Here is a 27,079-nt window from a genome sequence, read left to right as displayed (position 1 = left end):
TATTGGATCTTATTTCAATCGAATTTTATATATATAAAATTATATATACATATGTATATATGTACGCATATATATAAGCAATTTTTTAATTTCTCTCATAATATCTCATAATTCATTTTTTAATATATATTTAATTTAATAAGCTCGTATAATGATGTAATATTTGTAATCCAAAATATTGATCATCGTATTTAATTTCATTATGCAAAATAAAAATATAAATGCATAATAATAATAATAATAATAATGATAATGATAATAATAATAATAATAATAGTAAAGTCCCTAGTTGCCATTAAATTAGAAAAGTTCTAGATGTAGTTATTTGTTGTAATTTAATTTGAGAAAAAAATCTCTAAATACAAATCAATCAATGAAAAATGACTTACAAGTTGCAGAACTTTTGTGTCTTTTACTTTGTCTAACCTGATTGTTACCGATTTATTGGTATGAAAATTATAATATTGTTACTGTATTATCGATCGATTTTCGAGATTTGCAATTTTACGACGTATATTACGCGTATGTGATTTATATGCGGTAGAATTGTCAGTAATCGTATGTATATAATCAGTAATCAGTAGTTGAATAGAAGGTACAAATCTCGCGAAGCTATACATTATCGCTTTTCATATTATTTCGTTTGTTGAATTTTTAGGTATCAATGTTTAAAATTTGATTTGTGTAACCTCTTTTTCATATAATTATTGTACCAAAACAAATATAATAAGATGTAAAGTTTGCGAAGAATTGACTTTATATAAAGTTTTAATGAGCGGTTTTAATGTATTCATAACAATTCTGACAAATGATTTACAATTACAGTGAATGACAACTTGTGCCTACTACTGTAATAACGGTAACTTTCCTAACGTTTTAAAAGAAAAAAAAAAAAAAAAAAAAAAATATTAACCGTAACATTATCACGCGTAAGTATTTTGCATTTTCATATATTACTTTGATTCGATCATACTTAATAAATCTCAGAAAATATATATGAGATATAATATACGTATGTTATACATGTACAGTTGATATATTATTATATATATATTATATTATACAACATGTTGCTTTAAATGCGTAAAATAATTTTAGTAAATTTAAATGTAATTTTTTTATAAATTTTATAAATTATTTTGAAATATTTATTTCGAATATTTTTCCTTAGTAATTTATTGCAGGTGTCAATAATTGTTAAAAGAAAATCAGGATCATTATATTAAGTATGTTTGGGCAGTCTGGAAGTACATCGTTCAGTAAGTAAAACAAATAATAACTTTTTAATCCATTTTTTTTTATATAAATTAATTACATATTATTATAATTAATTTATTATTAAAGGTGGTTTCAATACAGCTACACAATCCAGTCCATTTGGACAGTCGGCATTTGGTAAACCAATCACTACAACAAGTTTTGGCACTGGTGCTGCACCAGTCTTTGGTAGTAGTAATACTTCTCTCTTTAGTTCAAAACCTGCGAGCTCTACTACTGGTGGCTTATTTGGTAATACTACAACTCCACCTGCATTTACTCAACCATCTTTTGGAGGTAACAATTTATAGATTATTTGATATATTTGGTAAAATATATTTTATATAAAATGCTTAATAACATAAGTATCAAAATTTTAATGCAATCTTTTATTGAGTTTTTCAACAAGATTTGTTAATTTTTAAAATTAATGTTCTTCAATAGATTAATACAACAGGAATAGCAAAAGTTTAAATTTTGATATTTTTGCTTATATTTCTATTTATTAATTGAATTTGATTTATGAAATCAATCAATTGCATATTATATATAGTTTTAATTCTATTTATTTTTAAATTGTTCATAGTTTTTCAAAAGTTGATTATATTATATTAGATTAGATTAATTAAAGAAGTAATCTTTATTTTTTAATCAAAACTAATATTTTGAGATATTTATATATATTTTATTAGAAATATTTAATTTAATTTCAATTTTAAAATATATTGTATCATTCTATTATATATTAATAAAATATTATTGTATTATTATTTTATTATTATTTATATATGTATAAAGTGAAATATTTTTAATATAATGTCTAAAGAAAAAAAATTAGTCTTATTTAAAAATCTTTTAAATTTTTAAAAATGAGAATATAAATAAGTGATTATTAAAGTTTTAGTATTATCAATGAAATTATTATTTTAGTTCCTTTTTATATTCCTAATATTAGTTCCTTATAAATTGGATAATAAAAAATATAATTGTTTTTTTTTGTCTTTTTATAGGGTTTGGCACAACAAATACCAATACCAATTTATTCGGTACTCAGCAAAATGCAAGTACAAATCTTTTTGGTACAAGTACGGCAACTTCAGCATTTGGTCAATCAAACAAACCGGCTGGATTTGGTTTCGGCGCTACATCTGGAACAAATTTATTTGGACAACCTCAACAGTCAACTCAACAAACTACTCCTTTTGGACAAAGCAGTACTACTGGAAATACTAATTTATTTGGTACAACACCTGGTATGTCCATAATATTTAATCATATTATTATGATAAGATGAATCTATGATAAGAAGAATCTATTCTTTTATTATTTCTGCTTTGTTTCTGTTTTAGGTTTTGGTAATACAAATACTACAACCACAAGTATGACCGGTACCGTTGTTAAATTTACTCCTGTGATTACTACCGATTCTATGTCCAAGAATGGTATATCTCATACTATATCGGCGAGGCATTGGTGTATCGCATCAATGAAAGAATATGAATCAAAATCTTACGAAGAGTTACGTTTTGAGGATTATTCTGTGGGACGAAAAGGTAATCTTATATATCAAAATTTCTGACAAAAAAGATTCGTATTTTATATTGTACAATTATTTATCTTTCTTTCATTTGATGATTAGGACCTGGTACAGGAATTTTTGGTACACCAGCACAACCTTCACCTTTTGGCAATGCAGGGGCAGGTACTAGTACTGCGACAACGGGTAATCTAATGCAAATTAGTTATTGTATACGTATTAGATATTGTATTTTAAGATTTAATGGTTTTAAAATTGAATTATTTTTATTATTTAATTTTTCCTTCTAATATTTTTTTTTTTTTTTTTTTTTTTTTTTTTTTTTTTTTTTTTTTTTTTTTTTTTTTTTATCTTAAATTAGGTTTTGGTGGAATAAGCGGAGGTTTTGGAGCCACCACACAATCTGGTTCAAGTGGCTTATTTGGAAAGCCTATAACAAGTTTCGGTACACCAGCGACAACAACAACAAATAATTTCGCTTTCAATTCTACTCCAAGCACAAATTTATTTGGTAGTAATACCCAGAAACCTTTTGGTAGTAAGTATCAAATTCATAATTTATCATTAATAATATTGATTTCAATATACTTAGCATTATTTTATTGTTTCGATATATCGATATATGTAAAGACATAAAAATTATATCTTTTTGTAAAAATATAACAGTTTATTTTTATTTATAGCAGCAGCTCCAACACCACTTTTTGCAGCCAGCAATACTAATCAAAATACTGGTACAGGTTTCGGTATCAATACGGGACAAAACACTAGTTTCGGTCCTACATTTGGTTCAACGCAATCGAATCAGGTAATGCAAACAAGAAATATTTAATAAAAATTCTATTATTTTGTCCATGACTGCATATTAATATTCTTATTTATTCTTATTGTTTTTTTTATAGAGTATTGGTTTATTTAATCAAAATAAATCGGCTTTCAATGCACCTTCCACTTCGTCTAGCGCTGCATTCTCTAATTTTGGTCAAACACCATCGAGCAATACTGGTACTAATTTATTTGGTGCCAAATCAACTGGAACAATTGGTTTTGGAACGACTTCGTCTTTCGGCTCGACTACACCATCAACTTTTGGAACTACAACAGGTTTCACTGCAGGTCAAAATTCCGGTGCTTCATTGTTTAATACACCTTTTAAACCTACAGGACAAACACCTGGATTCTCTTTTGGTTCGACTTCTACACCATCATCCGGACTTGGTAAATTTATATATATGTATATTTATTTTATTATTAGAATTAAATCAATATATTAAGCCTTTAATAGTTTACATTTTTATTAAAATTTTTTTTATTTATCATTTAAACATTTTTCTTATAAAATTTTAATTAATATTTTATTTAATAAAATATATCTCATAAAATGATCTCACTCTTTTTCTATCTGTCATAAGTTGTTTTCAACAAAACTGATGAGAGAATATAACATAATAAAGCATATATAATAAATAAAGCATAATAAAATAATTTTCCAATTATATGAATGATATAAATTTATTTTATATTATTATATTATTTAATTTAGGTACAAATACAAGTTTGATGTTGGGTAGTGGTTCTACTTTATTCGCTCAACAAAAACCAGGTGGTTTATTTGGAAATACTGGTAACAATGCAACATTTAATACAGCGGGGACGTTCGGATCTTCAACATTTGGAACTAATACAAACGTAGGAACGGGTATTGGAACAGGATTACTTGGTGCTGGGTATTATATCAAATTTTTTATTTTTGATTTTTATCGTGTATATATATAAATATCGAAATCTATTAAAAAATATATTTTCATTTTCAGGAGTAATATTAATCAAACAAAGAATTCGGGGACGGTACCAGTGCATCAACAAATTTTGGCTTTGGTGTCTGCGCCATTTGGAGATTCACCGTTATTAAAAAATCTTTTACCGGTAAATTATTTTCTCATTTTCGCACTATTTCTCTAATTCCTGTATTTAACTTTGAAAATAATTAAAATAGAAATGTATAAGAGAGCGTCAAAAATAACTTTTACTTTAAAGAACGATAGAGCAAGAGAATCTAAAAAAAATATCGAGAGATGATACGGGAAGAGATCAGATCAGATCAGATTGGATCGGGAGTAATTTTTAATCTAGAAAAATATCTCATAATTCATGAAAATTTTGGGATTCCTGAAAATACGAGGATTCTTAAAAATTTCGAGAATAACATTTTGAAACTATACTTATTTATATGATTAAAAAAAACAATCAAATTTCTCAGGAATCCCGACAATCTTGAATCACTTGAGGTATTTTCATTTTGGAAACCCAATTCAATTCGATATTTTTGCATGTTTCTAAATTTTAAGTGTTTCACGTTTGAATATTGTATATAATATGATATAAATATAATATAATTCTAGGCTTCTGGTAAAACAGAAGAGTTACTAAAACCGGCGAACGCACCTTCTAAACTGTTAAACGGTCCACAATATAAAGTTACTGCTGATAATAAATCTCCGAAAATCAAAGTGACTTTTAAGGTAAAATCTTTATATCACGGAAATTTTTTTAAATAATTAAAATATATCGAATATTTATAACGAATTTTTGTAGAAATCAATATTCGAAGGTCTTGAAGAGGAAGATCCACTTTCGGAAGCGTTTCAACCTCGTCCAAATGCAAAGCGTTTAGTGTTACGTCCAAAATCGATATTGAATTCAATAGTTTCGTCACCTACTGAAAATTCTCATAATGCAACGAAAAATTTACAATCTTCTGATAAAGGAGAAGAGAGATCATCCATGACGAATTCATATATCGAAGATACAACTATCGAAACTATAGATAAAGAGAATCATAGTCAGGATAATAATCGACAATTAACAAATGATCGAAGATCATCTTCATCATGGTTGAAAACAAGTCTTCCACGAAATGCGAATGCAAAAAATTTAAACGAAGAATCATTCGACGGACAACGTTCATTGCTCTCTAGTCCGAACGTATTATCCGAAGAAATGATAAACAATACAATTAGCGAATTGCGACCTTATGCTAATGCCAGTCCATCAAATCAAATATGCTCTGAAATTAATACTTCTGTGGATACGTCTATAAAGAATTCGTCTCTCGTCGATAAAACGGATATTGTGATTCGAAATTCTGATTCGAGTCAAGAATTAGATGAAAATTCTTTTTCAACGTTACAAAATTCTAATGGGAAAACAAATGCAGCAAAAGTGACGTTGACACGTGTTGGTTATTACACAATTCCATCACTTGACGAATTACACGAATATGTTGATGGTGAAAAGTGTATCGTACCAAATTTCACAGTTGGTCGCGAAGGTTACGGAAATGTATATTTCCCTGAATCATTTGATATATACGGTCTCAATTTAGATGATATCGTACATTTTCGACGCAAAGAAGTTATCATTTATCCAGACGACGAGAAAAAACCAGCTATAGGGCAAGGATTAAACCGTAAAGCACAAGTTACTTTAGATCAAGTATGGCCACACGATAAATCTTTACATAAAGATATTACCGATCCCTGTCGGTTATTGGCAATGGGTTATGAGGAAAAATTACGAAGAGTATCAGCAAAACACGATACCAAATTTTTAGAATATCGCCCCGAAACTGGTTCTTGGGTTTTTAAGGTAATATTCGAAATCAATTTTATATGGTTTCATAATCTCATATTTGCTTTCTTATTGTAATCATTATTTTTACTTTATACTTATCGTTTAGGTAGATCATTTTTCTAAATATGGTCTAAGCGATTCGGACGAAGATGATAATAATGTCCCTACAGTGAATGATACAAAAAGATTAAAACTGAGCACCACAACTCAACAGAAATGCGCGGCTAAGCTGGAGCAGCCAAAAGCTTTAGTGAGATTTTAATTAAAATCATTTAATTATTTACAGAAATTATAATGAAATAGAAATTTTATTATTTATTATATTTTATTATTATATATATATTTATATAAATATAAATTTTATATTTATTATTTAAGTAAATGCATTGAGATTTAATAAATGTCGAATAAATTTTTTATAGGATATAGATCATAATCAGGAAAAACGATTACCGATAAGTCCAACTGGTGATAGTGCTCGCATTTTGGGTACCGACAGTCATAAATTGCAATTAATGAAAGCTAGCTTCTTCGACGGTAGTGACGAAGAGATTTATGATCAAGGTAAAACTTTATAATATATATAAAAATTATATTATTCATTTTCTGATTTTTACAACGAATCTTACAATATATCTTTATTCGAAATTGAAATATTATTTCAGAATCAAATCGTAGATTATTCCTTTCTTCTGGTCATAAAAGTTCTTTGCGAAGTTTCATCAATACTGTTCAAAAAATCGATGAGGATCAAAAATACGAATCAAATTACAATTTGATGTTACGATCAAATTTGACGATTCATCATACACCAACGATTACTTACGAAGAACCAGCACTTTCAAAGTTAGGTAATTTCAGATTAATAATAATAATATAAAATGAATATTTTATGCATTTCGAAAATTAAAAAAGAATCGATTTATATTATAGATTCTAAGATGAAACGCTCGATGGATATTATTGCTAAAAAATCATCGATATATGAAAAAGTTTTACCGGATCCTTCGATTTCTCCTGTGATTATAATTTTTAAATGGATTTCTGAAGCCGTTCCGTTATCAAAGTCTATTATACACAAACTAGAATCTCGTTCTGTTGCCGATATGGGTAAAATATTTTCATTATAATATTTTTGTATGTTATTATAATATTTTATATATGTTATATAACATTTTTTTGTATCGTTGTATGTTGAATTTTTTAAATTACGTGGTTAATGTAATATAAATGTGTATTTACTTGTTTACGTATTTATTTAGGCATACAAATGGGAAGAATGTTCAAGCCGAGTTGGGGACGCGGTTTAACGTTACTTACATTGAACACTAGAAAACAAGCTGACGAGATAGCATTAAATAGTCCATTCGAAGAAATTGGATCTTATGTATGTGGTCGTTCCCCAGAAGATACATCATCTGTTGCGATAGTGCAACGTATTCAAATCTTGGGTGGTAACAGAACCGATGATGATCGCGTTAAAATATTCAAGGTAAATTTCACTTTTAGCATGTTGCGTAGAATTAAAAATAATAATATTTGCATTTTTGTTTTTATTTTTTATGAATATTATTTAAGGAAAGCATAGAAGGTCATCTAAAAATTCAATTGTCCCATCGTGTAATGAATCAAGAAGGAGATTGCCCAATTTTTGACGTAGATACAGATGTTAATAAAGCAAGTATGGCTTTACACGCGCATTGTAGTTTAGCCGAAGAATTCGCGGAACAGTTCAGCACAGATTGTTTTGCTTCGTACGTTGCTAATGTTTGGAAACTATGCGTAGCTCTTTGGGGGACTTTACCTGATATAAATGTTGCTTCAGGTATGATTTATAGATAATTTTTATTCACATTTATTTTTTTTTTTCACATTTAGGCTTATATCGTCATCTATTTTTGTTTTCAACATATATGCATATAAAAAATGAAAATTACATGCAATTAATATAAATTACTCGTTTCATTGTTTTAGAAAATCCGAAAGATCATAGTGTCGTAATAGCACGACGAGAGGCTTTCGGGGAATGGTTAAGAAATGTTATACGAAAAACGCTTGTATGGGAGGATATGAATGTTAGTAACGAAACAAAGATATTGCTTTTACTATCTGGTACGTATCATTTGTAACAAAAAATCTCCCGTTATGTTTCACACAATTTTTTAATTCGTTTAAGTTAAATATAAAGTTACGTATAATATAATTATGTTCTTTTTCAAATTTTTCTTTTTTTTTCTTTTTTATTTATTTATTTATTTATTTTTTGTTTTATTTTTTTACCCGCCGTCGGTGGAAACGAAGCTTTTGAATTAGAAGAGGCATGTAAAACTGCGCGAGAAGTAGGCGATCATTGTTTGGCTTTATTAATGGCACAATTATGCAGTGGAATGCCTATAAAGGCATTAATAAAGCAACAAATTGCATTATGGCGACGTGACCACGTTGATGAAAAAATCTCGTTAGATCGATTAAAACTTTACGCATTGATAGCGGGTGAACCACTCGTGCCCAGTAAACATGGTATTATCAATGTCTGCGAAGGTTTCGACTGGAAGAGAGCATTAGCTGTTCATTTGTCGTAAATATCATGTTTTCTAAAGCGATGCAACGTATCTTATAGCTTTATTAAATTATTAGAATGTATATTACGCATATTTATTGTAGGTATTTTTCATCTCCAACTGGTTCGATAAGAGATATATTAGATCATTACGAAATGTCTTTCGATACAAGTGATTCGTGCGCTTATACAACTATACCGAAACCCGAATACAAAGGAGATGATTACGAACTTGAAATAAATAGTGGAAAATCAATATACGATCTATGTTTTCATCTATTAAAATTATTTTGCACTGGCAATCATACATTAGGAGAACTATTAAATCCAGCAACGCATACTGCCGATCCATTGGATTACAGACTCAGGTAATCGATCGATTTTTTTTTTTTTTCAATTTTTCAATTTTGGATAATAATTTCAAATGGTTCAATTTGATTACAGTTGGCTGATGCAGCAAGTACTTTTAGCTTTGGGCTATTCACATCTTTCGGAATATGTTGCTACTTTAACACATGTTAATTTTGCAACGCAATTAGAAGCACACGGTCTTTGGCATTGGGCTATATTTGTGATGTTGCATTTGAAAGATGCCGGAAAAAGAAAAACTGCGGTAATGAATTTATTGCAACGTCACGTTGAAATAGACGAAATCGCTGATTCCGTCGATCCTATCGAGAGAGAAAAATTTTTACGGGAAGAACTAGGTATACCTTCAATTTGGATTCATCAGGCTAAAGCCGTGAAAAGTTACGTAGCTAAGAGGTTCGTAAAACTTTATGTATAATATATTATCGATAACGGTATTCTACATTTTCATTATTTCATGCGTTTATGCGTTATGTTCCGAATTATATGTATATATAAAAATAAAAAATTTTTTAGAAATTGTTCCGGTGATCCGATGATCGTTGATCCATCATCATTATTAATCCTTATCGTTCTTATAAAATTTTGAATTTTCTTCTTTTTTTATTTGCAGGTACGGAAAAGCAGCTTTTTATTTTATTCAAGCGGAACAATGGAACAGAGCTCACGAGATTATCATTGAACATTTAGCAGCGGATATTATTATAAACGGTATGTTTTCGAAATAGATACTTTTGACAATTCTTATGCAATTTTTATTCTTCCTTTTATTTTCAAACTCTTTGTTATCTTTTATTTCTCGCTCTATTTATATATATTATTCATATTCAGAAAATTACGATTATTTGCGCGATTTATTACGCCCGCTGATTCCTTCGGAGTACAGTAGCACTATAAGCGGGTGGACTTATCAAGGACAATTACTTTGGGAATATATGGAAATAACTATGGATGTCGAATCTTTATTACGCGGTGCTGATCCACGCGGAATAAGTTCTAAATTAGAATCGCTAAAACAGCGATTATCAAGTCTTCCATCGAAAATCAATCAATTTCCATGTCCAACTGCTAAACACAGGTGAATAAATCATTATTTTTCTTTCTTTTACTTTATAATGTATTTTGTTATATCATGTATTTTTTTATATCATTTTTATATCGTGCTAAGATAATGCTAAGATAATTATTATACATGTATAATTATTATTTACGACAGGCTTTGTCAAGCGGAAATTGCAAAGAGAACATTACATTTGGCTAGAAGTTTGTTACAATCGAACGAGAATAGATCTACATCGATATTTCAACTGGTATCTCAATTACCATTACCCGAAGATTATGCACAACAGGAACTTCGTCCTATTGTTAATATGCGCGTAAATGAAATCATATATCAAGCAGCATAAATTTGTTTTCTACAGAAATTTATAGGCGATTGTATTAACAAGTAATAACCATTTTCTTACTCTTTTAACCAAAATAAACAATTACATACTTTTATTTTCTATGATTTTGTAGTAATAATTATAATAATGATTTATATAAAAGTAACGATGATTATGATCGTAATAAGTAATCGTAACGAATGGAGCATGTAATTATGAGAATGATAGTGTTAATAATAGTAATAATAATAATATTAATAATAATAATAATAATAATAATAATAATAATAATAATAATAATAATAATAGGATAATAATAATATCGAATAGGATAAATTTATAACTTCTATTATTAAAGGTGATTATGTTCTACAATTTGTTACTTAAGATATTCTGTATTTATAGATATTTAAATAAACGAATGGGAATTGAAAATAGAAGATAGGTATACGCGATTAGTATCGTAAGATTAAGCAGTTATCAGTATAAGTAGTTCAAAATGCGATAAAAATTTTTGATAAATGATCGTTAGGATTCGATCGTTTTATTCGAGAAACATTTTATTAAAAATAAATAATCCGTGTATCATGTTGTATGTATTTTTAAAATGTAAACAGCGAAATACGTCCATATTTTAATACTTAACACAATATTTTAATACTTTTGTTTTGAAACGAATATATCATAGTATATCTTTTATATCTTTATTTCCGTTGTATATTTTTAAAGATAAGAGAAAGTTGATGATGTTTTTTAATGATGTTTACATTTGAAATTAAAAAAAAAAAAAAAAAAAAAAAAAGAAAAGAGAGAAAAAAAGAAAAATTTTGATATGTTCAAGATTTAGAAAGTTGGCATCGCGTTGAAAATATAAATACGCGTTAAATCAATGATACCGAGTTTGCGCATCCGACTCGGTTTCAATCATCTTTGATACACAGATTTTCTTCTCAGCGTCGATGTTGTCGATTCGCTCGTTTTAACTCTTTCGCAAAGAACAGTTTCTTCGCGATTGATGTTCGACCGTTCTCTTCTATAGCCTCTGTTCGTTTTCATATCTAGTAACTTTCACCTTCTATCTTCCCCATTTTGTTATCGTCAATCTAAGCTTCTCTTCCCCTAATTCCGTTTTACCCCCGATACAGTCGTTGCGCCTCTGTTGTCGCCGCTTTCATCGTTGCAGCCTCCATCGCCATCATCCCTACTACATACCACCAGCACACCATCTCCGCTGCTGTCGATGTCACCAACGACACTACTACCATTACCATTAGCTGATATTCGTCTACTACCTACATTCCCGTTTTCAGGGGTGTTGCGAGCACGCGCTCGCACCAACAGAATAGCGTTACTCCCAAAACGTTCGAGTCAACGTAGTAGCGTAGTAAGAGTAATGCGCGCGCGCTAGACAACTAACCAGCCACCTTTGGTTCGAGCATAAAGCGACTTGTACACCATCTTTGCCCGATTTTCATGAGAAAGTGCCATCGAAACGTAGTTATCTCGCGCGTAATAATTAATTTTCTTTATTCGTAAACAACGTATATTTTCACCGTATGATATTTTCGTATATCATATCGTGTAACACGCTCGTAACGCGTGCAAATACTTGATTTTTCTATCATTTTTTCTTTCTTTCAACTCCTCCGTATTCCCCTTCTTTGCATCGTATCCACCCCCTCCGTGCTCTCTCTCTCTCTCTCTCTCTCTCTCTCTCTCTCTACAATTACTCTCTTGTCCCACCCTCGTCCTTCATTCTTTCGGGCTCTCTGCGCGTTACGGTGTGAACATACTTGAGAGATCGCGCGACAAGGCGGTAATCGGTTGTGCAATCGTGAATCGCACAAATGAATTGTGTCGACATCGCATTGAACCATGTCTAATTTATTCGTGAAAAGGAAAATATACGTTGATTTGGGAAGGATACGATAATAAAGAGGAACATCGACTTACGGTCCAGGAGGTGGTTTGACGTAGGATCGTTTTTTTTTCGTTTTTATCTCTTGGTTAGTCGTTCGGTCCTTCGGGCGATCGGTCGATCGGGTATTCATACGCGCGTACGTCGAAGACGATTTTATTTTTCAATTAATTCAATTATTGAGAGAAACTTTGGTTGCTGTATCGTGTAAAATGTTTGCGATCAAGAGAACTGCATGTTGGAGGTGAATTATTACGTGCCGTTAAACTTGAATTAATCGACTACTCTTTTTTTGCTTAAATCTTGATTATTGTCATCGTTTTCGTCATCGTTCTCGTTGTGACCGTCGTGATTATCGTTGTCGTCGCCGTCGTCGCCGTCGTCGTCGTCGTCGTCCTCGTCGTTGTCATCGTCGTCGTCGTCGTCGGCGTTACGTCGTCTCGCTGTCGACGACACATTTGAACAATGATTCGATTTGAAATTGAAAGATAGAGATTTAAAATTCGATTGGACAATGCTTGGCGTAAGAATACGTTTAAGTATTTATGAGAAGAAAACGTTGAAAACGTGCGTAATGAAATGAAAGGGATTTTTGACGTTCAACGACCATTCTATTAGCGTAGTTTCGACCGTCAGGTGTAAAGAAAAAATGTTAAAAGAAGAAGATGAAAGAAGGTGAAGATACATATGTACAAACTTCTACGTACTAGCGTATACAAGCGTTACAAAGTTGTGTGTCAAATAAACGGATAAACAAGATTCCATCGAAACGGTAAATTTTACGCACGTAACGCTGACTCGCGTGTTCCGGCCGATCGATCGCTACTACGAGGGAGCGGTAAGACTAATTTTTTTTTCGAGAAGTTACTTTAAATTAACGTATACGTTTCTTTTAAAAGATTGGTTCGTTCGTTTCATCATTTACTTGTATTCGGGTGTTGGTCGATAGCATCGAAATAATGTTTCTATCCGTCAAAAAATTTGTACACTATGGAGTGTTGTTACTGTTATGGATCAAATCAAGTTATCAGCAAGAAGAGGATATACCTCATAACGAGTAAGAATCATTTTTTTTACACATATTAGGCATAATTCTTAGGTTTACGATTAATTTAGTTAATTTATCGAAACTAGTAGAATTTAATATACAAAACGATTGATTCGATTAAGCCGGTATAAATAAAGTAAAAAAAGTAGAGAATAGAAGAGAAAGAGTGGGTAGAATATCTTAAGAAAAAAGTATCTTGGTTTCGTTTAACAATACTCCATCGAGCATCCCCCTTATTTACATATTAAGTAGCATAGTAATTGATCGAACGCAATTATCAATGAAAAAAATTAAAATTAAAAAATATGGAACGTGGTTAGGGGATGAAAAAAAGGTGAAAAAAATGTGATGTTACAGCGTGTGATACAGATATATCATATATATTTGTTCGCGTGTTTCTAATTTCTGATTTATACCAACCAATTTTCAATAATCGTGTACAGAAAGAAACGAGAATTGGAAAGAACGCAGGCGCGCGTAGAGTTATGCGTACACAGTCGATTAACGAGGATCAGAATCGGCGTGTATGCGTACGACCTACGTGCGTGCGCACGTGAGCATGCACGTAACTACGTACATAGGATTGCATCAATGGTACTAATTTACGCGTTAAGATATATAACGTATAAAAGGTGATAGGCGGAATAATCGTTGATTTTCGTTGAAACGGATCTATCTATCGGATCAATTGTCTTTATTTTTGCCAAATTCAGATCCAATTAATTATAGATCGATCCAACAATATTGCTTTCTTCCCCATGCGTTTAACGATATATATTTACAATTATTTATCGATATTTATCTTTAAAATTAAAATTAAGTTAATTTGCATTTTTTATTCTTTATCCTTGTCCTCTAAATGAAGAAAATAAATGGAAAAACATTCTTTCGAAGAATTTTTTTTCGAAGAATCGAAGAAAAGATAAATTAAGGGTTTCGAAAGATTCGTATCACGGAATAAATGATTATTCTTATTACATTGCAGAGTGAAAAACTGGGCATTGAAATTTGGAGTGGATTTATGGGAATTTGGCAGACAAGTTACGAAAATGAGTGAAATACAAAGGGTAAGGAAATTGCTCGTGAATAGATAACACGACATATCTTATATTCTTAATCGTTATTAATTTGAAATTAACAGTTGAATTAAACGTTCGACATTTATTTCGTTATTACGTATATCCATTGGTAAAAATCTTCGATATTTATCAATTATTATTTCGATAGAAAATTAGCGAGTTATATATATATATATATATATATATATATATGTATACACGTTGGAAAGAAAAGTAAAATTGACAAATATAAAAATAATACGATATATGAAAAACTCAACTTTGATCGTAGAAATATCACGATATGGAGGCCGAAGTTGTAAAAAAAGATGGTGTCCTGTTAGTACGAGAAATGGCTGCGGAAGTGAAAAACATGTTAGATTTTAAAATGAACGCTGTTATGGTAAGAAAGTGAAATTATCGTATCGCGAGAAACGAAATACATCTGTCATGTATTATTATGGTATTAATTAACGCGACGCAATTGTAGAGATTGGTGGAGAGCGCCGAACAAGCGGCTGTATCGGCACCCAGAGACGGAAATGTAGCACCAAAGTATTACGCTTCTCAACGTTTCGACTCTTCTTCAGGAGAAGGAAAAGCATCGATAACCGTACAAGAAACTTTCCTTTCATCGAATCGACATTTCGATCATTTAGCCGTAAACGTTACACTTTCCACGGTTTTATTACCGGACGGAGTGAAACAAATTGGTAATTAAAAAACAAAATTGCATATATAATTGATAAAAAAGACGCGCAAGTTTAATATTTCCTTTCTTTCAGATCGCGAAGTAGCCGCTGGCATTCAATGGAGCGAATATTTGGACTTATTGTTCGTTAATAATTACGAAAGCGATTCTTCGCTTTCTTGGCAATATTACGGCGCAACTTCAGGATTTTTAAGACGTTTTCCCGGTAACCAAATCCAAGATTTCTTTTCTCCTTCACTTTCGTTAATTTCAACTCTGTCGTTTCGTCACCATAGCATTTTCTCTTCTTCTCTCAGCAATTTCCTGGCCACCCGTCAACGATCGTACTTTCGCTGCGGACAAAAGTCGAGCTATTCGAGATGTATACGAATTTCGAATTTCCGATTGGTTCGTCGGAGCCGCAAATAGCCCCAAAGATTTGGCCATATTGATCGATATCGAGTGCTACGTATCGGAAAGGAACAAACGGCTAGCCGTAACCACGGTCAAAACTATCCTCGACACGTTAGGTCCGAACGATTACGTTAACGTTTACCGTTACGGAGACACCGCAGAGGAGATCGTACAATGCTTCAAGGATAGTTTGGTGCAAGCATCGCCGGAAAACGTGCATGATTTGAAAATAGCGACGAGTTCTATGAAACACGAAGAAATACCGACAAATATATCCGCTGCTCTCGCGACTGCTTTTGAAATTTTGCACAGATACAACAGAACAGGGCAAGGAAGCCAGTGCAACCAGGCGATCATGTTAATTACTGCCGACAATGCCGGTTTACCAACAGAGGTGATAAAACGATACAACTGGCCTCATATGCCTGTTCGTATCTTCACATATCTAATTGGCGGTGACAAAAGTCCGGAATTACGCAACACAGCATGCGCCAACAAAGGTAATCCTACTTTTCTTTTATTTCTTTTCTTCCTTCTTCTTTCTCTTCTTCTTCTATCGACCAAAATGTACAATTTTACAAAATTCGTTCGATATCATTCGAATCGTATTTATACACGTAATTAGGATTCTATGCAAGGATCACCGAATTGGAAGACATTAGAAGCAAAGTCTTCGAATACGTAAAGGTGCTTGCTCGACCTATGGTATTGTATCAACACGAGCACCCTATTCATTGGAGTCCGGTTTACGTCGGTGGAAAGGTGTGCAAATCAAAGATTCTCATTTTTAATCGTTTCCTATATATTATTTATTATTTATATTAAAAGCAACTTTTCTTTCCGTTTTAGAGCAGCAGATATGGCAAAGAGAATATCGGACAGTTAATGACGTCGGTCACGGCGCCTATTTTAGATCGACGAAATTATACGGTAATCAAAGCATTATGTCCGATCGTTTGCAATTATATTTTTCGATACATTTTTATATACATTCAATTTCAAATACTCGAAGACGCATTATAAAGTACGTGTAATCATACATCTCGCAATTGTAATATCATAATCACGATATCGCAGGTGAAGACAGCTAATTTATTGGGTATCGTCGGCACCGATGTACCCGTAGAAGAGATACAGAAATTGGTTCCCCCTTACAAGGTAAGCAAAAAATTACAAGGTATCATTTTGCTTTCAAATTAACGATAATTATAATTAATTTCCATAACGTCGATTTGTGCAGTTAGGTGTCAACGGATACTCTTTTATCGTCGACAATAACGGCCGTGTTTTATATCATCCGGATTTGCGACCATTGGTGAGTAGCAGTAAATTTGAACAAAAGATTCGCCACCTTAGAGAGAAATTCATTTCGAAATGAATCATTTCGTGATTTCACTCATCGTTTCGTTTCTTTCTATCGACGCAGCCGGGAAACATAGACGTAAGTACATACATGTAATATATACCAATTTATAAACGCATATATGAAAATATATTCCCTCCGTTGTAGTACGAGGAAACGTTAAAACCTACGTATATCAGCGTTGACTTATCGGAAGTCGAACTCGCCGAATATGACGGCCCATTACATCCATTAAACAATTCTCTTCTTCTCGACGTAAGTGTCTCAATTTATTCTATCGTTTCGTAAATAGTATCGTTCGCATATTTGCTTGGGTTGGGATCGATACGATTCTTATTATTTATTATTATCGTTCGGCTTATCTTCGTTCTCAAATGACACGAGAAAAAGGAAGACAAACGAGACATAAACGAGATAGCAAATCGTAAACTTAGGTTCTTTAGGAAAGAATAGAAGCGTGATCTCGCTTTGTCGCTAAACTATTTCGAAGAAACATAAAGGATTTATAGCGTTTCTTTGCGGAATTTCATTTTGCAAGTTTGAAAAAACGAATCGAGAATAACCTTATCTCGAGCCAATGTTCGAGCAATACCTTTTTTCTTATATGTACGTGTATGTATTTATGTATTTGTCCTATTTTTTTTTTTTTTTCTATTCCACGCATTGTACAGTTGAGGCGCGATATGATCGATCAAAAAGAAGGAGAGACTAATTTTGCGATCAAAATTCACTACGATAACATGGTGAGTGAGAATGATATTTTTAGCCCGCTCCTTTTTAAATTCCTTTATCTTTTAACGCGTATATAGATACATTTTTACATTTACAACAAAGAAGAAATCAATTATTTAACGTAGATGCATTTTCTTTCCGGTACATGCACGCAGAAACGTGTCACCATCAGACGTCACAATTATTTTTATAAATCGATAGAAGGAACGCCATTTTCATTGGGATTAGCGTTGCCCGAAGGTTACGGTATGTTTGAATTGTTGGCCGAGCAAGAAATCAAGCATGCGATAATAAATGGTAAGTGAAACGATCGACGTATCCATCGATCAATCGGAATCATCGAGTCGAACGGATTTGTCTGATATTTTCAGTAACCGAGTATTTTAAGGGGAACAATTGGAAGGTACATCCCGACTGGGTGTATTGCGAATATAGTTCGGCTTCCGAGAAATGGTTTCCGTCCCCGGAAGAACGCGTTCTACATTTCTTGACGCGAACGCGGAGCCCGGGATGGAAATGGATGTCCTTGAGGCCAAGGAGTCCAAGCTCGCATCACAAACAAGCGAGCAAACCCGACAAAGATGCTTATTACTGTATGTACTTGTCACGTAGCAATGCTATGATTGCGCAATATCGTATACGATTCAAAATAACGATATCTGTTATTTACCAATGTATCATCGATGATTTCGCAGGTGATAAGAAATTAGTGCAATCCCTAGTGTTGGACGCGTTGGTCACCGATGGTTTCAACAAAAGAGGTGCGATGCACAAAGAAGAAAATCAAAAGTAAGTGGTTTGCGTAAGTGGAAATCGCGGATGCATGTCCTCCATGCGCGGATACTTATATATACATATATATATATAGTGGAAATACATATTGACAACGCACCGCAATGCACAAGCAAGCACGCGGTTTTTTTTTCACGCACTGATTGTCGAATAACTTATGTATATTATTGGATATGATAAAACCGCTGCCTCTACTTTTCCCCTGCCGTTGATTCGCATAATCGTGTGGCGAACGAAATTCATCCTTTGTTCAAATCGAAATCGAAAAATTGTGAAGCGATGAAAGAAAAGAGAGAGGGAACGAGTGAGATTAACGTCGAAATGTCATCCGTGAAACGAGTCAAGAAGGAGGAAGGAGAGTAGGCTGACGATCACGAGGAGCGAAAGAATCGAGGAAAGATAATAGGAAGAATGGAAGAAGAGACGAAATAAATTTTTTTACAAATTCTTTCTAATTCTCTCTCTTTCTTTCTCTCTCTCTCTCTTTTTCTCTTTTTAATTAATATCCGAAATATATCCATATATGTTTTTCGTTTCAACGCGACACGTACTATGCGCAACGGCCAATCTCTTTCATTTAAAATGCTGTCTTTTATCGCATATTTTTATTACATTTTATATTGTGTGTCTCCACCGCTAGCCCTATTGCCATACTGATGGCTCTACTGCACAGGTAATCCATTATGCACAATTATTTGTATAAGCGCACTCGTCGATATTGCACGGTGATCTTTTCCTAAATGTCGTTTTAATCGTTGATCGTTACAATACATATACACACCTATGAAAACTTTCCTAAACGTCCGATATATCCTTATTCTTATTACCTTAGTATTTTTCTTTCTAATTTTCTTTTCAATAAACGAGCAATAAAATCGACGAATAATTTCGACGAAAACTATCGTAAAAAAAGATACTACGGTATCGAGTATTGTTATAATCTATCATTTCTTCTTCCTCTTTTTCTTCCTTTTTTTCTTTTTCTTTTTAACTTTGCGAAAAATTATCAAAATATTATGTGAAAATATTAAAATAAAATATCGAATCGTTACGCGATTTCTTCATATTCATCGTCCAATAGATGAAAAGAACAATATCTTGTGCTCTTTTATATATATATATATAAATAATTAATATGTATTTATATATATAAAATTTTCTTACGTCGTGTCATATTTTATTATTTGTTTCATTACATTCCATACAATTAGTTTCATGTTTACAGCCAAGGAACGAGTACATTTGGCGTAACACGGAGTTTCATCGCAACTAGAAGTGGCTTATTTCGTTGGCACGAGCATCAACAAACCGAAGATAACACCGATGAATCGTAAATATTAAGTGCTCGTCGTTGAATCTTCTTATTATTAATTTATATTAATTACGCGTGTTTTTATTTTTTTTAACACCGTTACTCGACCCGATATCGAAAAAGAAACATTTCGTTTATTCAGACCATTTGCCGAGAAATATGCAAGAGCTATGGATTCCTCGTGGTATAAACGCGCTGTGGATCAACACTCCATAGAACCGGATAGTTTCGTTTTCAGCGTACCTTTTAACGCCGGTACGTCCATCCTTTGTCTAATCATTTTTATTTATATATAATTAAAAATATTTTTGAAAATCGTATTTCTAACTACCATCATCTTTTTCTTTCTCTTCGATCAATTATCCAAATGTTTTTCACATAGCGGACAGCCCCAATCCATTAGTAACCGCTACTCACGCGGTTTTTATCGGGACAGGACACAAAGCACCAGCAGCTGTCGTAGGTTTACAGTTTCAACATTCTTCACTGGCCTCTCGCTTCGTCAACATTACTTCGACGGTAAATTTGTGTCTGCCTATCCATTCGTTATTTCTAATTTCTTTTCATTTATTTCGAAATAAAACAATTACGAACGAACGAAAAGACGAGTTGTTCAATAAACAATTTCCATTCATCTTTCAGTGTAGTGGTACGAATTGCAAGAAAAATTGCGCCTCCGACGCATTAGATTGTTATATCTTGGACAATAACGGATTTATCATAATCAGCGAACGTCACGAGCATACCGGAAAATTTTTCGGTGAGATCGACGGCACTATAATGGATTCCCTAGTTCAGGACAGAATCTATAGGTATAAATCTCTAATGTTCGAGTGTATAAAAAAACATAAGAACAAAATATTCCAAAAACATTTTGAATGTGTATTTTTTTTTATTCGTTAATTGCAGAAAAGTAACAGTGACCGATTATCAAGGTATATGTAATCCACAAGAATCTTATCAATCATCCGCATCGAGGACTTTCTCGGAATCTATCGCGAAAACGATCGCGATATTGGGAAATTTTCTTTGGAGCATGGCATTTGGCTTTAATTTTCAAAATTTATGGCAAGTCGCATTCGCATTCGCCGGTGAATCCGTGAGACCTCTGGATGGTAAGAAATATAGTTTATCTTTAAGGAGAAAAAAGAATAGAGGGGGGGATGGAAAGATCTTTTTATGATAACATTTTCATTTTGAGATATCGATCGTTACAAAAATAAGAAATATATATATATACTTTTAAAAGATTCGATCGGACAAGTTCACGAATTCGAGTCATTGGCGATAGACGGAGGAGGAGAAGCGACGGACGAACCAATACCGGATGGAAATTTTCCAAGGCTTCTGACTGTTACCGCTGCAACCCCTGTGTCTCCTGGTACAACACGAGCTACATCCACGCATCATTTACGAACAAGGCTAAGATCATGCGAGAAAAAAACGGATCTTTATATTTTACAACCCGAAAGATTGAATACCAGCGGACAAAGCAATCCGTTGAAAGGGAAATTAACCAATTGTCACGATACCGGTTGCGAAAGGTACGTATATTTACATACGCTAATGATGAAAAATCAATATCTTTATCCGTTTAAAATACAACAATGATAATAATTAAAAAATTTAATCATTATCATAGATAAATTTATCCTCGCTATTTTATATTTACAGGCCATTCAGCGTACAAAAGATTCCCCATACGAACTTGATTTTGCTTGTAGTAGACACGTTGTGTCCATGCGGAAGTAAACAATTGAGCATCGAGCCCATAGAGGCACTGACAGAACCCGGTGCTTGTATCGCGAGAAGAGAACGTTTGTATCGTCGCAGGCCTCCCAAATGTATAAATTATCATCCAGAAGAAATGGAGATCAAATTTTGCGGTAGCGCGAATCGTCCCTGTCATTTCTTCTTCTTATTCATCGTCGCAATTGTTTCGAGCACTCTCGCGTGACTTTGTTCCAATTGACGATTCTATTATACATATACACGCACACACATTTAACGTACGAACAGACAGACGGACAGATAGACGGACAGACGGACAGAGAGAGAGAGAGAGAGAGAGAGAGAGAGAGACAGATAAATATGAATACAGATATCCACGAATTAACGTTTTTGAAAATGAATTTAGCGTTGCCGTTTCTATGAAACAGTTATGAAAATGATATACTAGTTTATCGGTTTAATACCTATATAATTGAGTAATACGTGCATAACAATGAACGAGCGAGTGCACGTGTATATACACTAGGTATATATTCGTACGTGTATGCGTGCGTACATATGTACGTATATACGTACGTGTATATATATATATATATACGCGCGCGCGCGCACACACACACACATACACATATAAATATACATACATATATACATACTTGCATATTTGGAAGGAGGTTTACGCGTGTAAATTACGGTCATACATACAATATAATACGTGTTCGTATGACGTTAATTCACACGTGCACATTCGTGTACATACACGTGCACTCTACGTGTACGTAACAATCACGCATGCACACGCATACGTCTCGATAGGCGTGCGTGTGTATGCGCAAAAAAGAGACGTGTACATATTCAAATACATAATATTAATGTTGATCTATGATTACATATCCCATTATAAATTGTTTTGTTGCAAAGAGATTGTGAATATTTCCTAATCGTATCTAAGTCAGTAACATATGGAAGAAAGAAAAAAAAGCGATAAAGTCACGCGTAATCACGACGCGTGGATCGAGCAGAGTGGAAACGACAATACGCATAAACGCATATTTAAAACGATTTCTTAATAATCCGGCTATAATAATCACGGCGATAAGCACGATCGTTTTTTATCGAGTTATTTTTTTTTTTTTTTTTTTCGACTTAGTCGCGTCAAGCGAGAACTATTTTTTTTATTTATTTATATTACCGAATTTAACCGAAACATTATCGTCGTTTCCATATTTTCCGAGATAACGGAAACACGAATCAAACATTCATCATTTATAAATCACGCGTAAGCGTACGACATATGTATATAAAACTTACGAGTGTGATTAGTTATTATTATTAATGATCCGAGCGCGTACATTGTTCGTCGAAGTAATGGAAATGGAAAAAATTGTATCAAAGCGTTCCTATTTCGTGACACCTGTTTCCTTCATGTTCAAAAGAATAAGCAAAAAAGAAAAAAGAAAAAAAAAAAAAAGAAACGAGGGAAGGGAAAGTTTATCGAAACGTAAGTTATAATATTAATTACATAACGATATCGCGTCAATATATATATATCGATATACTCGCGTTTGGAAATAACATAACGGACCCGCACTCTCGTTTCATCATCGTCATCGAATTTTCGATGTAATTGCCAAAAATATCGATTCTATATTCTCGCTCGTATTCTACTTACGCGTGCGTACGTCTTCTTCAGACGACGATATTACGATAAATGTATCGCACGTTGCATAGTTAAACTTTGATATTACGCTTGCAATTATTAGGGCAAGTATCGATTATACTTTTTTCTTCCTCTTTTTCGAACGTTACGCGGCACGATACACGGAACAACGTTCTACAATTTAAATTCCAAATTATCGCTTGTTACATTAGAGATATAAAAGACATTGGGCAATAGCGTGGAAAACAATAGAGAAACAATAGAGAAGAAAAAGAAAAAAAATATCGGTCGCGTACGAGGCTCGAAAAAATCAAGGATCGACGAGCAAATCGAACGTAGCGTTTTTCTTTTATCAATTTATAAGAAAGAGAAGGTAAAACACAAACGTTTACGACAAAGTATCGATCGAAAGAAAAGTACGAAAGTACATCGAACGATATTTACGCGTCGTCGGTGATAAAACGACCATGTACGCGTTTAGAGATACATACATTATTTGCATACATTCGCAAATATTCGAGTTGGACGAAAATATCTGGATGCAGCGAAAAAAAAATAATAATCGTCACGATAATGGACATAAGGGAAAGAAACGAAAAAGAAAGATCGATAACGCGTCGTCTATGCGAGGAAAAAGTCGTAAAAAACGAAGAATAGCCTAACGAAACGTAAAATAACGAACGAATCAAATTAAATTAAAAGGAATACGTATTCTATTACCACGCGTATATCTCTCTCAGTTTGGTTATCTATAATATCATTTAGCACATTATTATTCGTAAAACGACCGTTAGAGATATAACGCGCTTCGTTCGTTAACGCGTTATAGAACGCGAATCGAGGACGAAGCCACGAAAATAAGGCAAAAGAAAAGTGTCGTTATGAACGTAAATAATAAAAAGGGAAAAAGAAGAAAAAATTTACGAACGTTTTAGATAAGAAGTCGTTTTTTGAACAGCACTTCTAGGTGCTGCTATGTCTTCCATTATTTGTATATTGATAATAAAGTCGGTTACGAATATAAATACACAGCGGTACGCGTACACAAGGCTACGCATACGCATACGTGTATAAGTGTACACGTGCCAAAAATATTCTTAGGTACGTGTATATTTATACGAGGATATCGAACACGATTAAAATTATGTAACTGAAAAATACGGCATAATATTATATAATAAAAGTTAAATGCAAGATAATTTTTCGCTTCGTTATTCTGCCCATTATATAGGTGCTCTATTCCGCGCACCTATATAACTTTTATATATTCAACTCTTTAATCTTTTAACCATTTCTTTTTTTTTTTTTTAACAATAATCACGAACTAATTAAGCGAGTAAATACACATGCAAATCAAATATTTTTCTTTATTTTGTTACATCGTTGTATATCGTTGTATCGATTCGTCATTTTACTCACTTACTCACTCGTATTTATAATTATATTTTTATAAATATTTCCAATACTTTATTTATCGAATAAATTATTACATTGTAATAATTTTATTCATAGCGATAAAATCTTTATTCGGAGAGCAGAAAAGAAAACGTCCGTCCCGTTCCGTGTTCCGAAAGCGACTACGTTTAATCGATACGTATGTAATAACAATCGAAGAAATAAATCCGTTTCGTTCCGTGTTTGGAAAACGACTACGTTCAATCGATTACGTATACAATAACAATCGACGCGACATCGAGAACGCTACAATTCAATACGTTCGTTATAATACTCGTAAGAATATTAATATTTATTTCATTTTATTAATTTATCAATTATAACGACGATGTTTCTTTTTCTTTCCTTTTATCTTACGTTTTATCTTACGTTATACATTTTTAATATTTTAATACTTTTCGTTTTTCGAATAGTTTAATTTTTTTCTTTTTATCATTAATTTATGAGATTTATAAAAAGGTTCAACGATATTTTTTCTTTTTTTTTATTTTTATTATTTAATCATTTCTATTGAATTATAGTTCGAATTATCAGTATCGTAAATCTATTTAATCGTCAAAATTTCGTTATGCTTTTTCTTTCGTAAAAATATCTTTTATACATTTTTGACGAATTTATCGTTTTTTTCACTCTAATTATTCGCTGCGCTTTAATAGTTATAACGATAATAATTAATAACTTTAATTACTATATATTCCTTTTCGATCTTTTCGTTCGTATTTATGATATTCGTTTTAATTTTCGGTACAATTTTGAACGATTTTTTTTTTTCTTCTTTAATAAAGGAATTTTTATTGGAACATAGACGAAGAAAAACGAAAAAAAAAAAAGAAAAATACGATGGAATTTTAATTTCTTAGAAGAAAGATCGACAAATAGATTGAATTTGAAACGTGAATGAAGTAATGGATAGGTAAGCCACTGATAAATGATGCGTCAATAGTCTTCGTTTCGATTCTCTTAGAAGTTTAATTTCATTTTTTAATAAAAATATTTTTTCTAGCGATCGAACGACGGAATACGATTCGAAAGGATAAAAGAAAATAAAAATTAAAAAAAAATCTTGCGAAAAGTATTCTCGAGTACCATAAATAACCGAAAATTAAAAGTTTCCGTCAGAGGAGCTGTGGCTAAGTTGGAACGCTGGTTTTTCCGCACGCCGAAGAACGTAGAGATGGGTTACGTCAGGACCACGTAAGGGTGGGTTACGTCAGGACAACGTAGGGGTGGTTTCCGACAGGACCACGTAGGGATGATTTCCGTCAGGGTCCGGTAGGGATGGTTTCCGTCGAGACCACGTAGTGGAGGGTTCCGTCAGGAACACGTAGGGGTGGTTTCCGTCAGAATGAAGTAGGGGTGGGTTCCGTCAGGACCACGTAGGGGTGGGTTCCGTCAGGACAACGTAGGGGTGGGTTCCGTCAGGACCACCTAGGGGTGGTTTCGGTCAGGACAACGTAGGGGTGGTTTCCGTCAGGACCACGTAGGGGTGGTTTCTGTCAAGACCACGTAGGGGTGGTTTCCGTCAGGGTGACGTAGGTGTCGTTTCCGTCAGGGTCACGTCTTCCGGTGCGCGTTGCATGCGGGAAAGATTGCTCTTACACTCAGTTTTTACTGGTTACGCTAGCACAAGCGGTTCATACGCGTATAATGAAGACGAAATTTTAGAATATTTAAAACAGTGCCTTATTAAAACGGCTGTATCTCCGAAGATATTGGAGATACTTGGATTTTCCGGTGCGCGTTGCAAGCGGGAAAGATTGCTCTTTACACTTAGTTTTCACTGGTTACGCTAATACAAGCGATTCATAGGCTATGGTCGTATAAAGAAGACGAAATTTTAGAATATTTAATACAGTGCTATTTAAAACAAGCATATCCTCAAAGCTAAAAGAAATACACACATTTTTTGGAGTTAAGTGCAAGGGGAAAACATCATTCTTTATAGAGTAAAAATTAAAAATCTGTGACTAAATATAAAAATCAGCTTTGTTTTATACGGTTTGTATAATTTCAAGTTTTAATGATAAGGACGTTGGAAAGGTGTACAAAAAAATTAAATATATAATATTTCTCTATGCTCTTTATATATCAATAATACTAAAATGAATATTAAAAAAAGTCCCTGAAAGTCAAGATTGTTCGATCGAGAAAAAAGTAATTAAAG

General features: G+C 32.8%; 1 protein-coding gene across 1 annotated transcript; it reads left to right on the top strand.

Annotated features, from left to right (window-relative positions):
• The first annotated feature begins 498 nt into the window (after positions 1 to 498).
• LOC122718240 (nuclear pore complex protein Nup98-Nup96-like) lies at positions 499 to 24,659 on the top strand. Its single transcript, XM_043943116.1, has 39 exons — positions 499 to 929; positions 1,185 to 1,259; positions 1,345 to 1,554; positions 2,268 to 2,510; positions 2,607 to 2,810; positions 2,897 to 2,980; positions 3,156 to 3,332; positions 3,478 to 3,602; positions 3,697 to 4,012; positions 4,338 to 4,521; positions 4,609 to 4,720; positions 5,197 to 5,316; positions 5,390 to 6,442; positions 6,534 to 6,677; positions 6,850 to 6,991; positions 7,093 to 7,278; positions 7,361 to 7,537; positions 7,690 to 7,919; positions 8,006 to 8,252; positions 8,402 to 8,539; positions 8,729 to 9,005; positions 9,092 to 9,355; positions 9,432 to 9,752; positions 16,728 to 16,800; positions 16,948 to 17,028; positions 17,111 to 17,185; positions 17,297 to 17,311; positions 17,381 to 17,488; positions 17,905 to 17,976; positions 18,121 to 18,262; positions 18,337 to 18,558; positions 18,661 to 18,754; positions 19,983 to 20,087; positions 20,212 to 20,324; positions 20,452 to 20,588; positions 20,712 to 20,881; positions 20,979 to 21,184; positions 21,319 to 21,613; positions 21,744 to 24,659. The coding sequence occupies exons 2-39, from the start codon at positions 1,229 to 1,231 to the stop codon at positions 22,024 to 22,026; spliced, it is 7,176 nt and encodes a 2,391-aa protein (XP_043799051.1). The 5' UTR covers positions 499 to 929; positions 1,185 to 1,228; the 3' UTR covers positions 22,027 to 24,659.
• Positions 24,660 to 27,079: the final 2,420 nt, after the last annotated feature.

Source organism: Apis laboriosa, unplaced genomic scaffold, assembly GCF_014066325.1.
Source record: "Apis laboriosa isolate Shangri-la unplaced genomic scaffold, ASM1406632v1 scaffold5_cov152, whole genome shotgun sequence".
NCBI classification, from domain to species: domain Eukaryota; kingdom Metazoa; phylum Arthropoda; class Insecta; order Hymenoptera; family Apidae; genus Apis; species Apis laboriosa.
The sequence above is the reverse complement of the archived record's forward strand: the minus strand, read 5'-3'. Positions and strand labels throughout refer to the sequence as shown.

What these genes read in the sequence shown, in the direction of transcription:
- LOC122718240 (XM_043943116.1), top strand. Translation starts at nt 1,229, where the DNA reads ATGTTTGGGCAGTCTGGAAGTACATCGTTCA. An exon ending in CCATTGGATTACAGACTCAG is followed by an intron (nt 9,356 to 9,431) that starts GTAATCGATCGA and finishes ATTTGATTACAG; the next exon opens with TTGGCTGATGCAGCAAGTAC. An exon ending in AAAAGTTACGTAGCTAAGAG is followed by an intron (nt 9,753 to 16,727) that starts GTTCGTAAAACT and finishes TTAGAGCAGCAG; the next exon opens with ATATGGCAAAGAGAATATCG.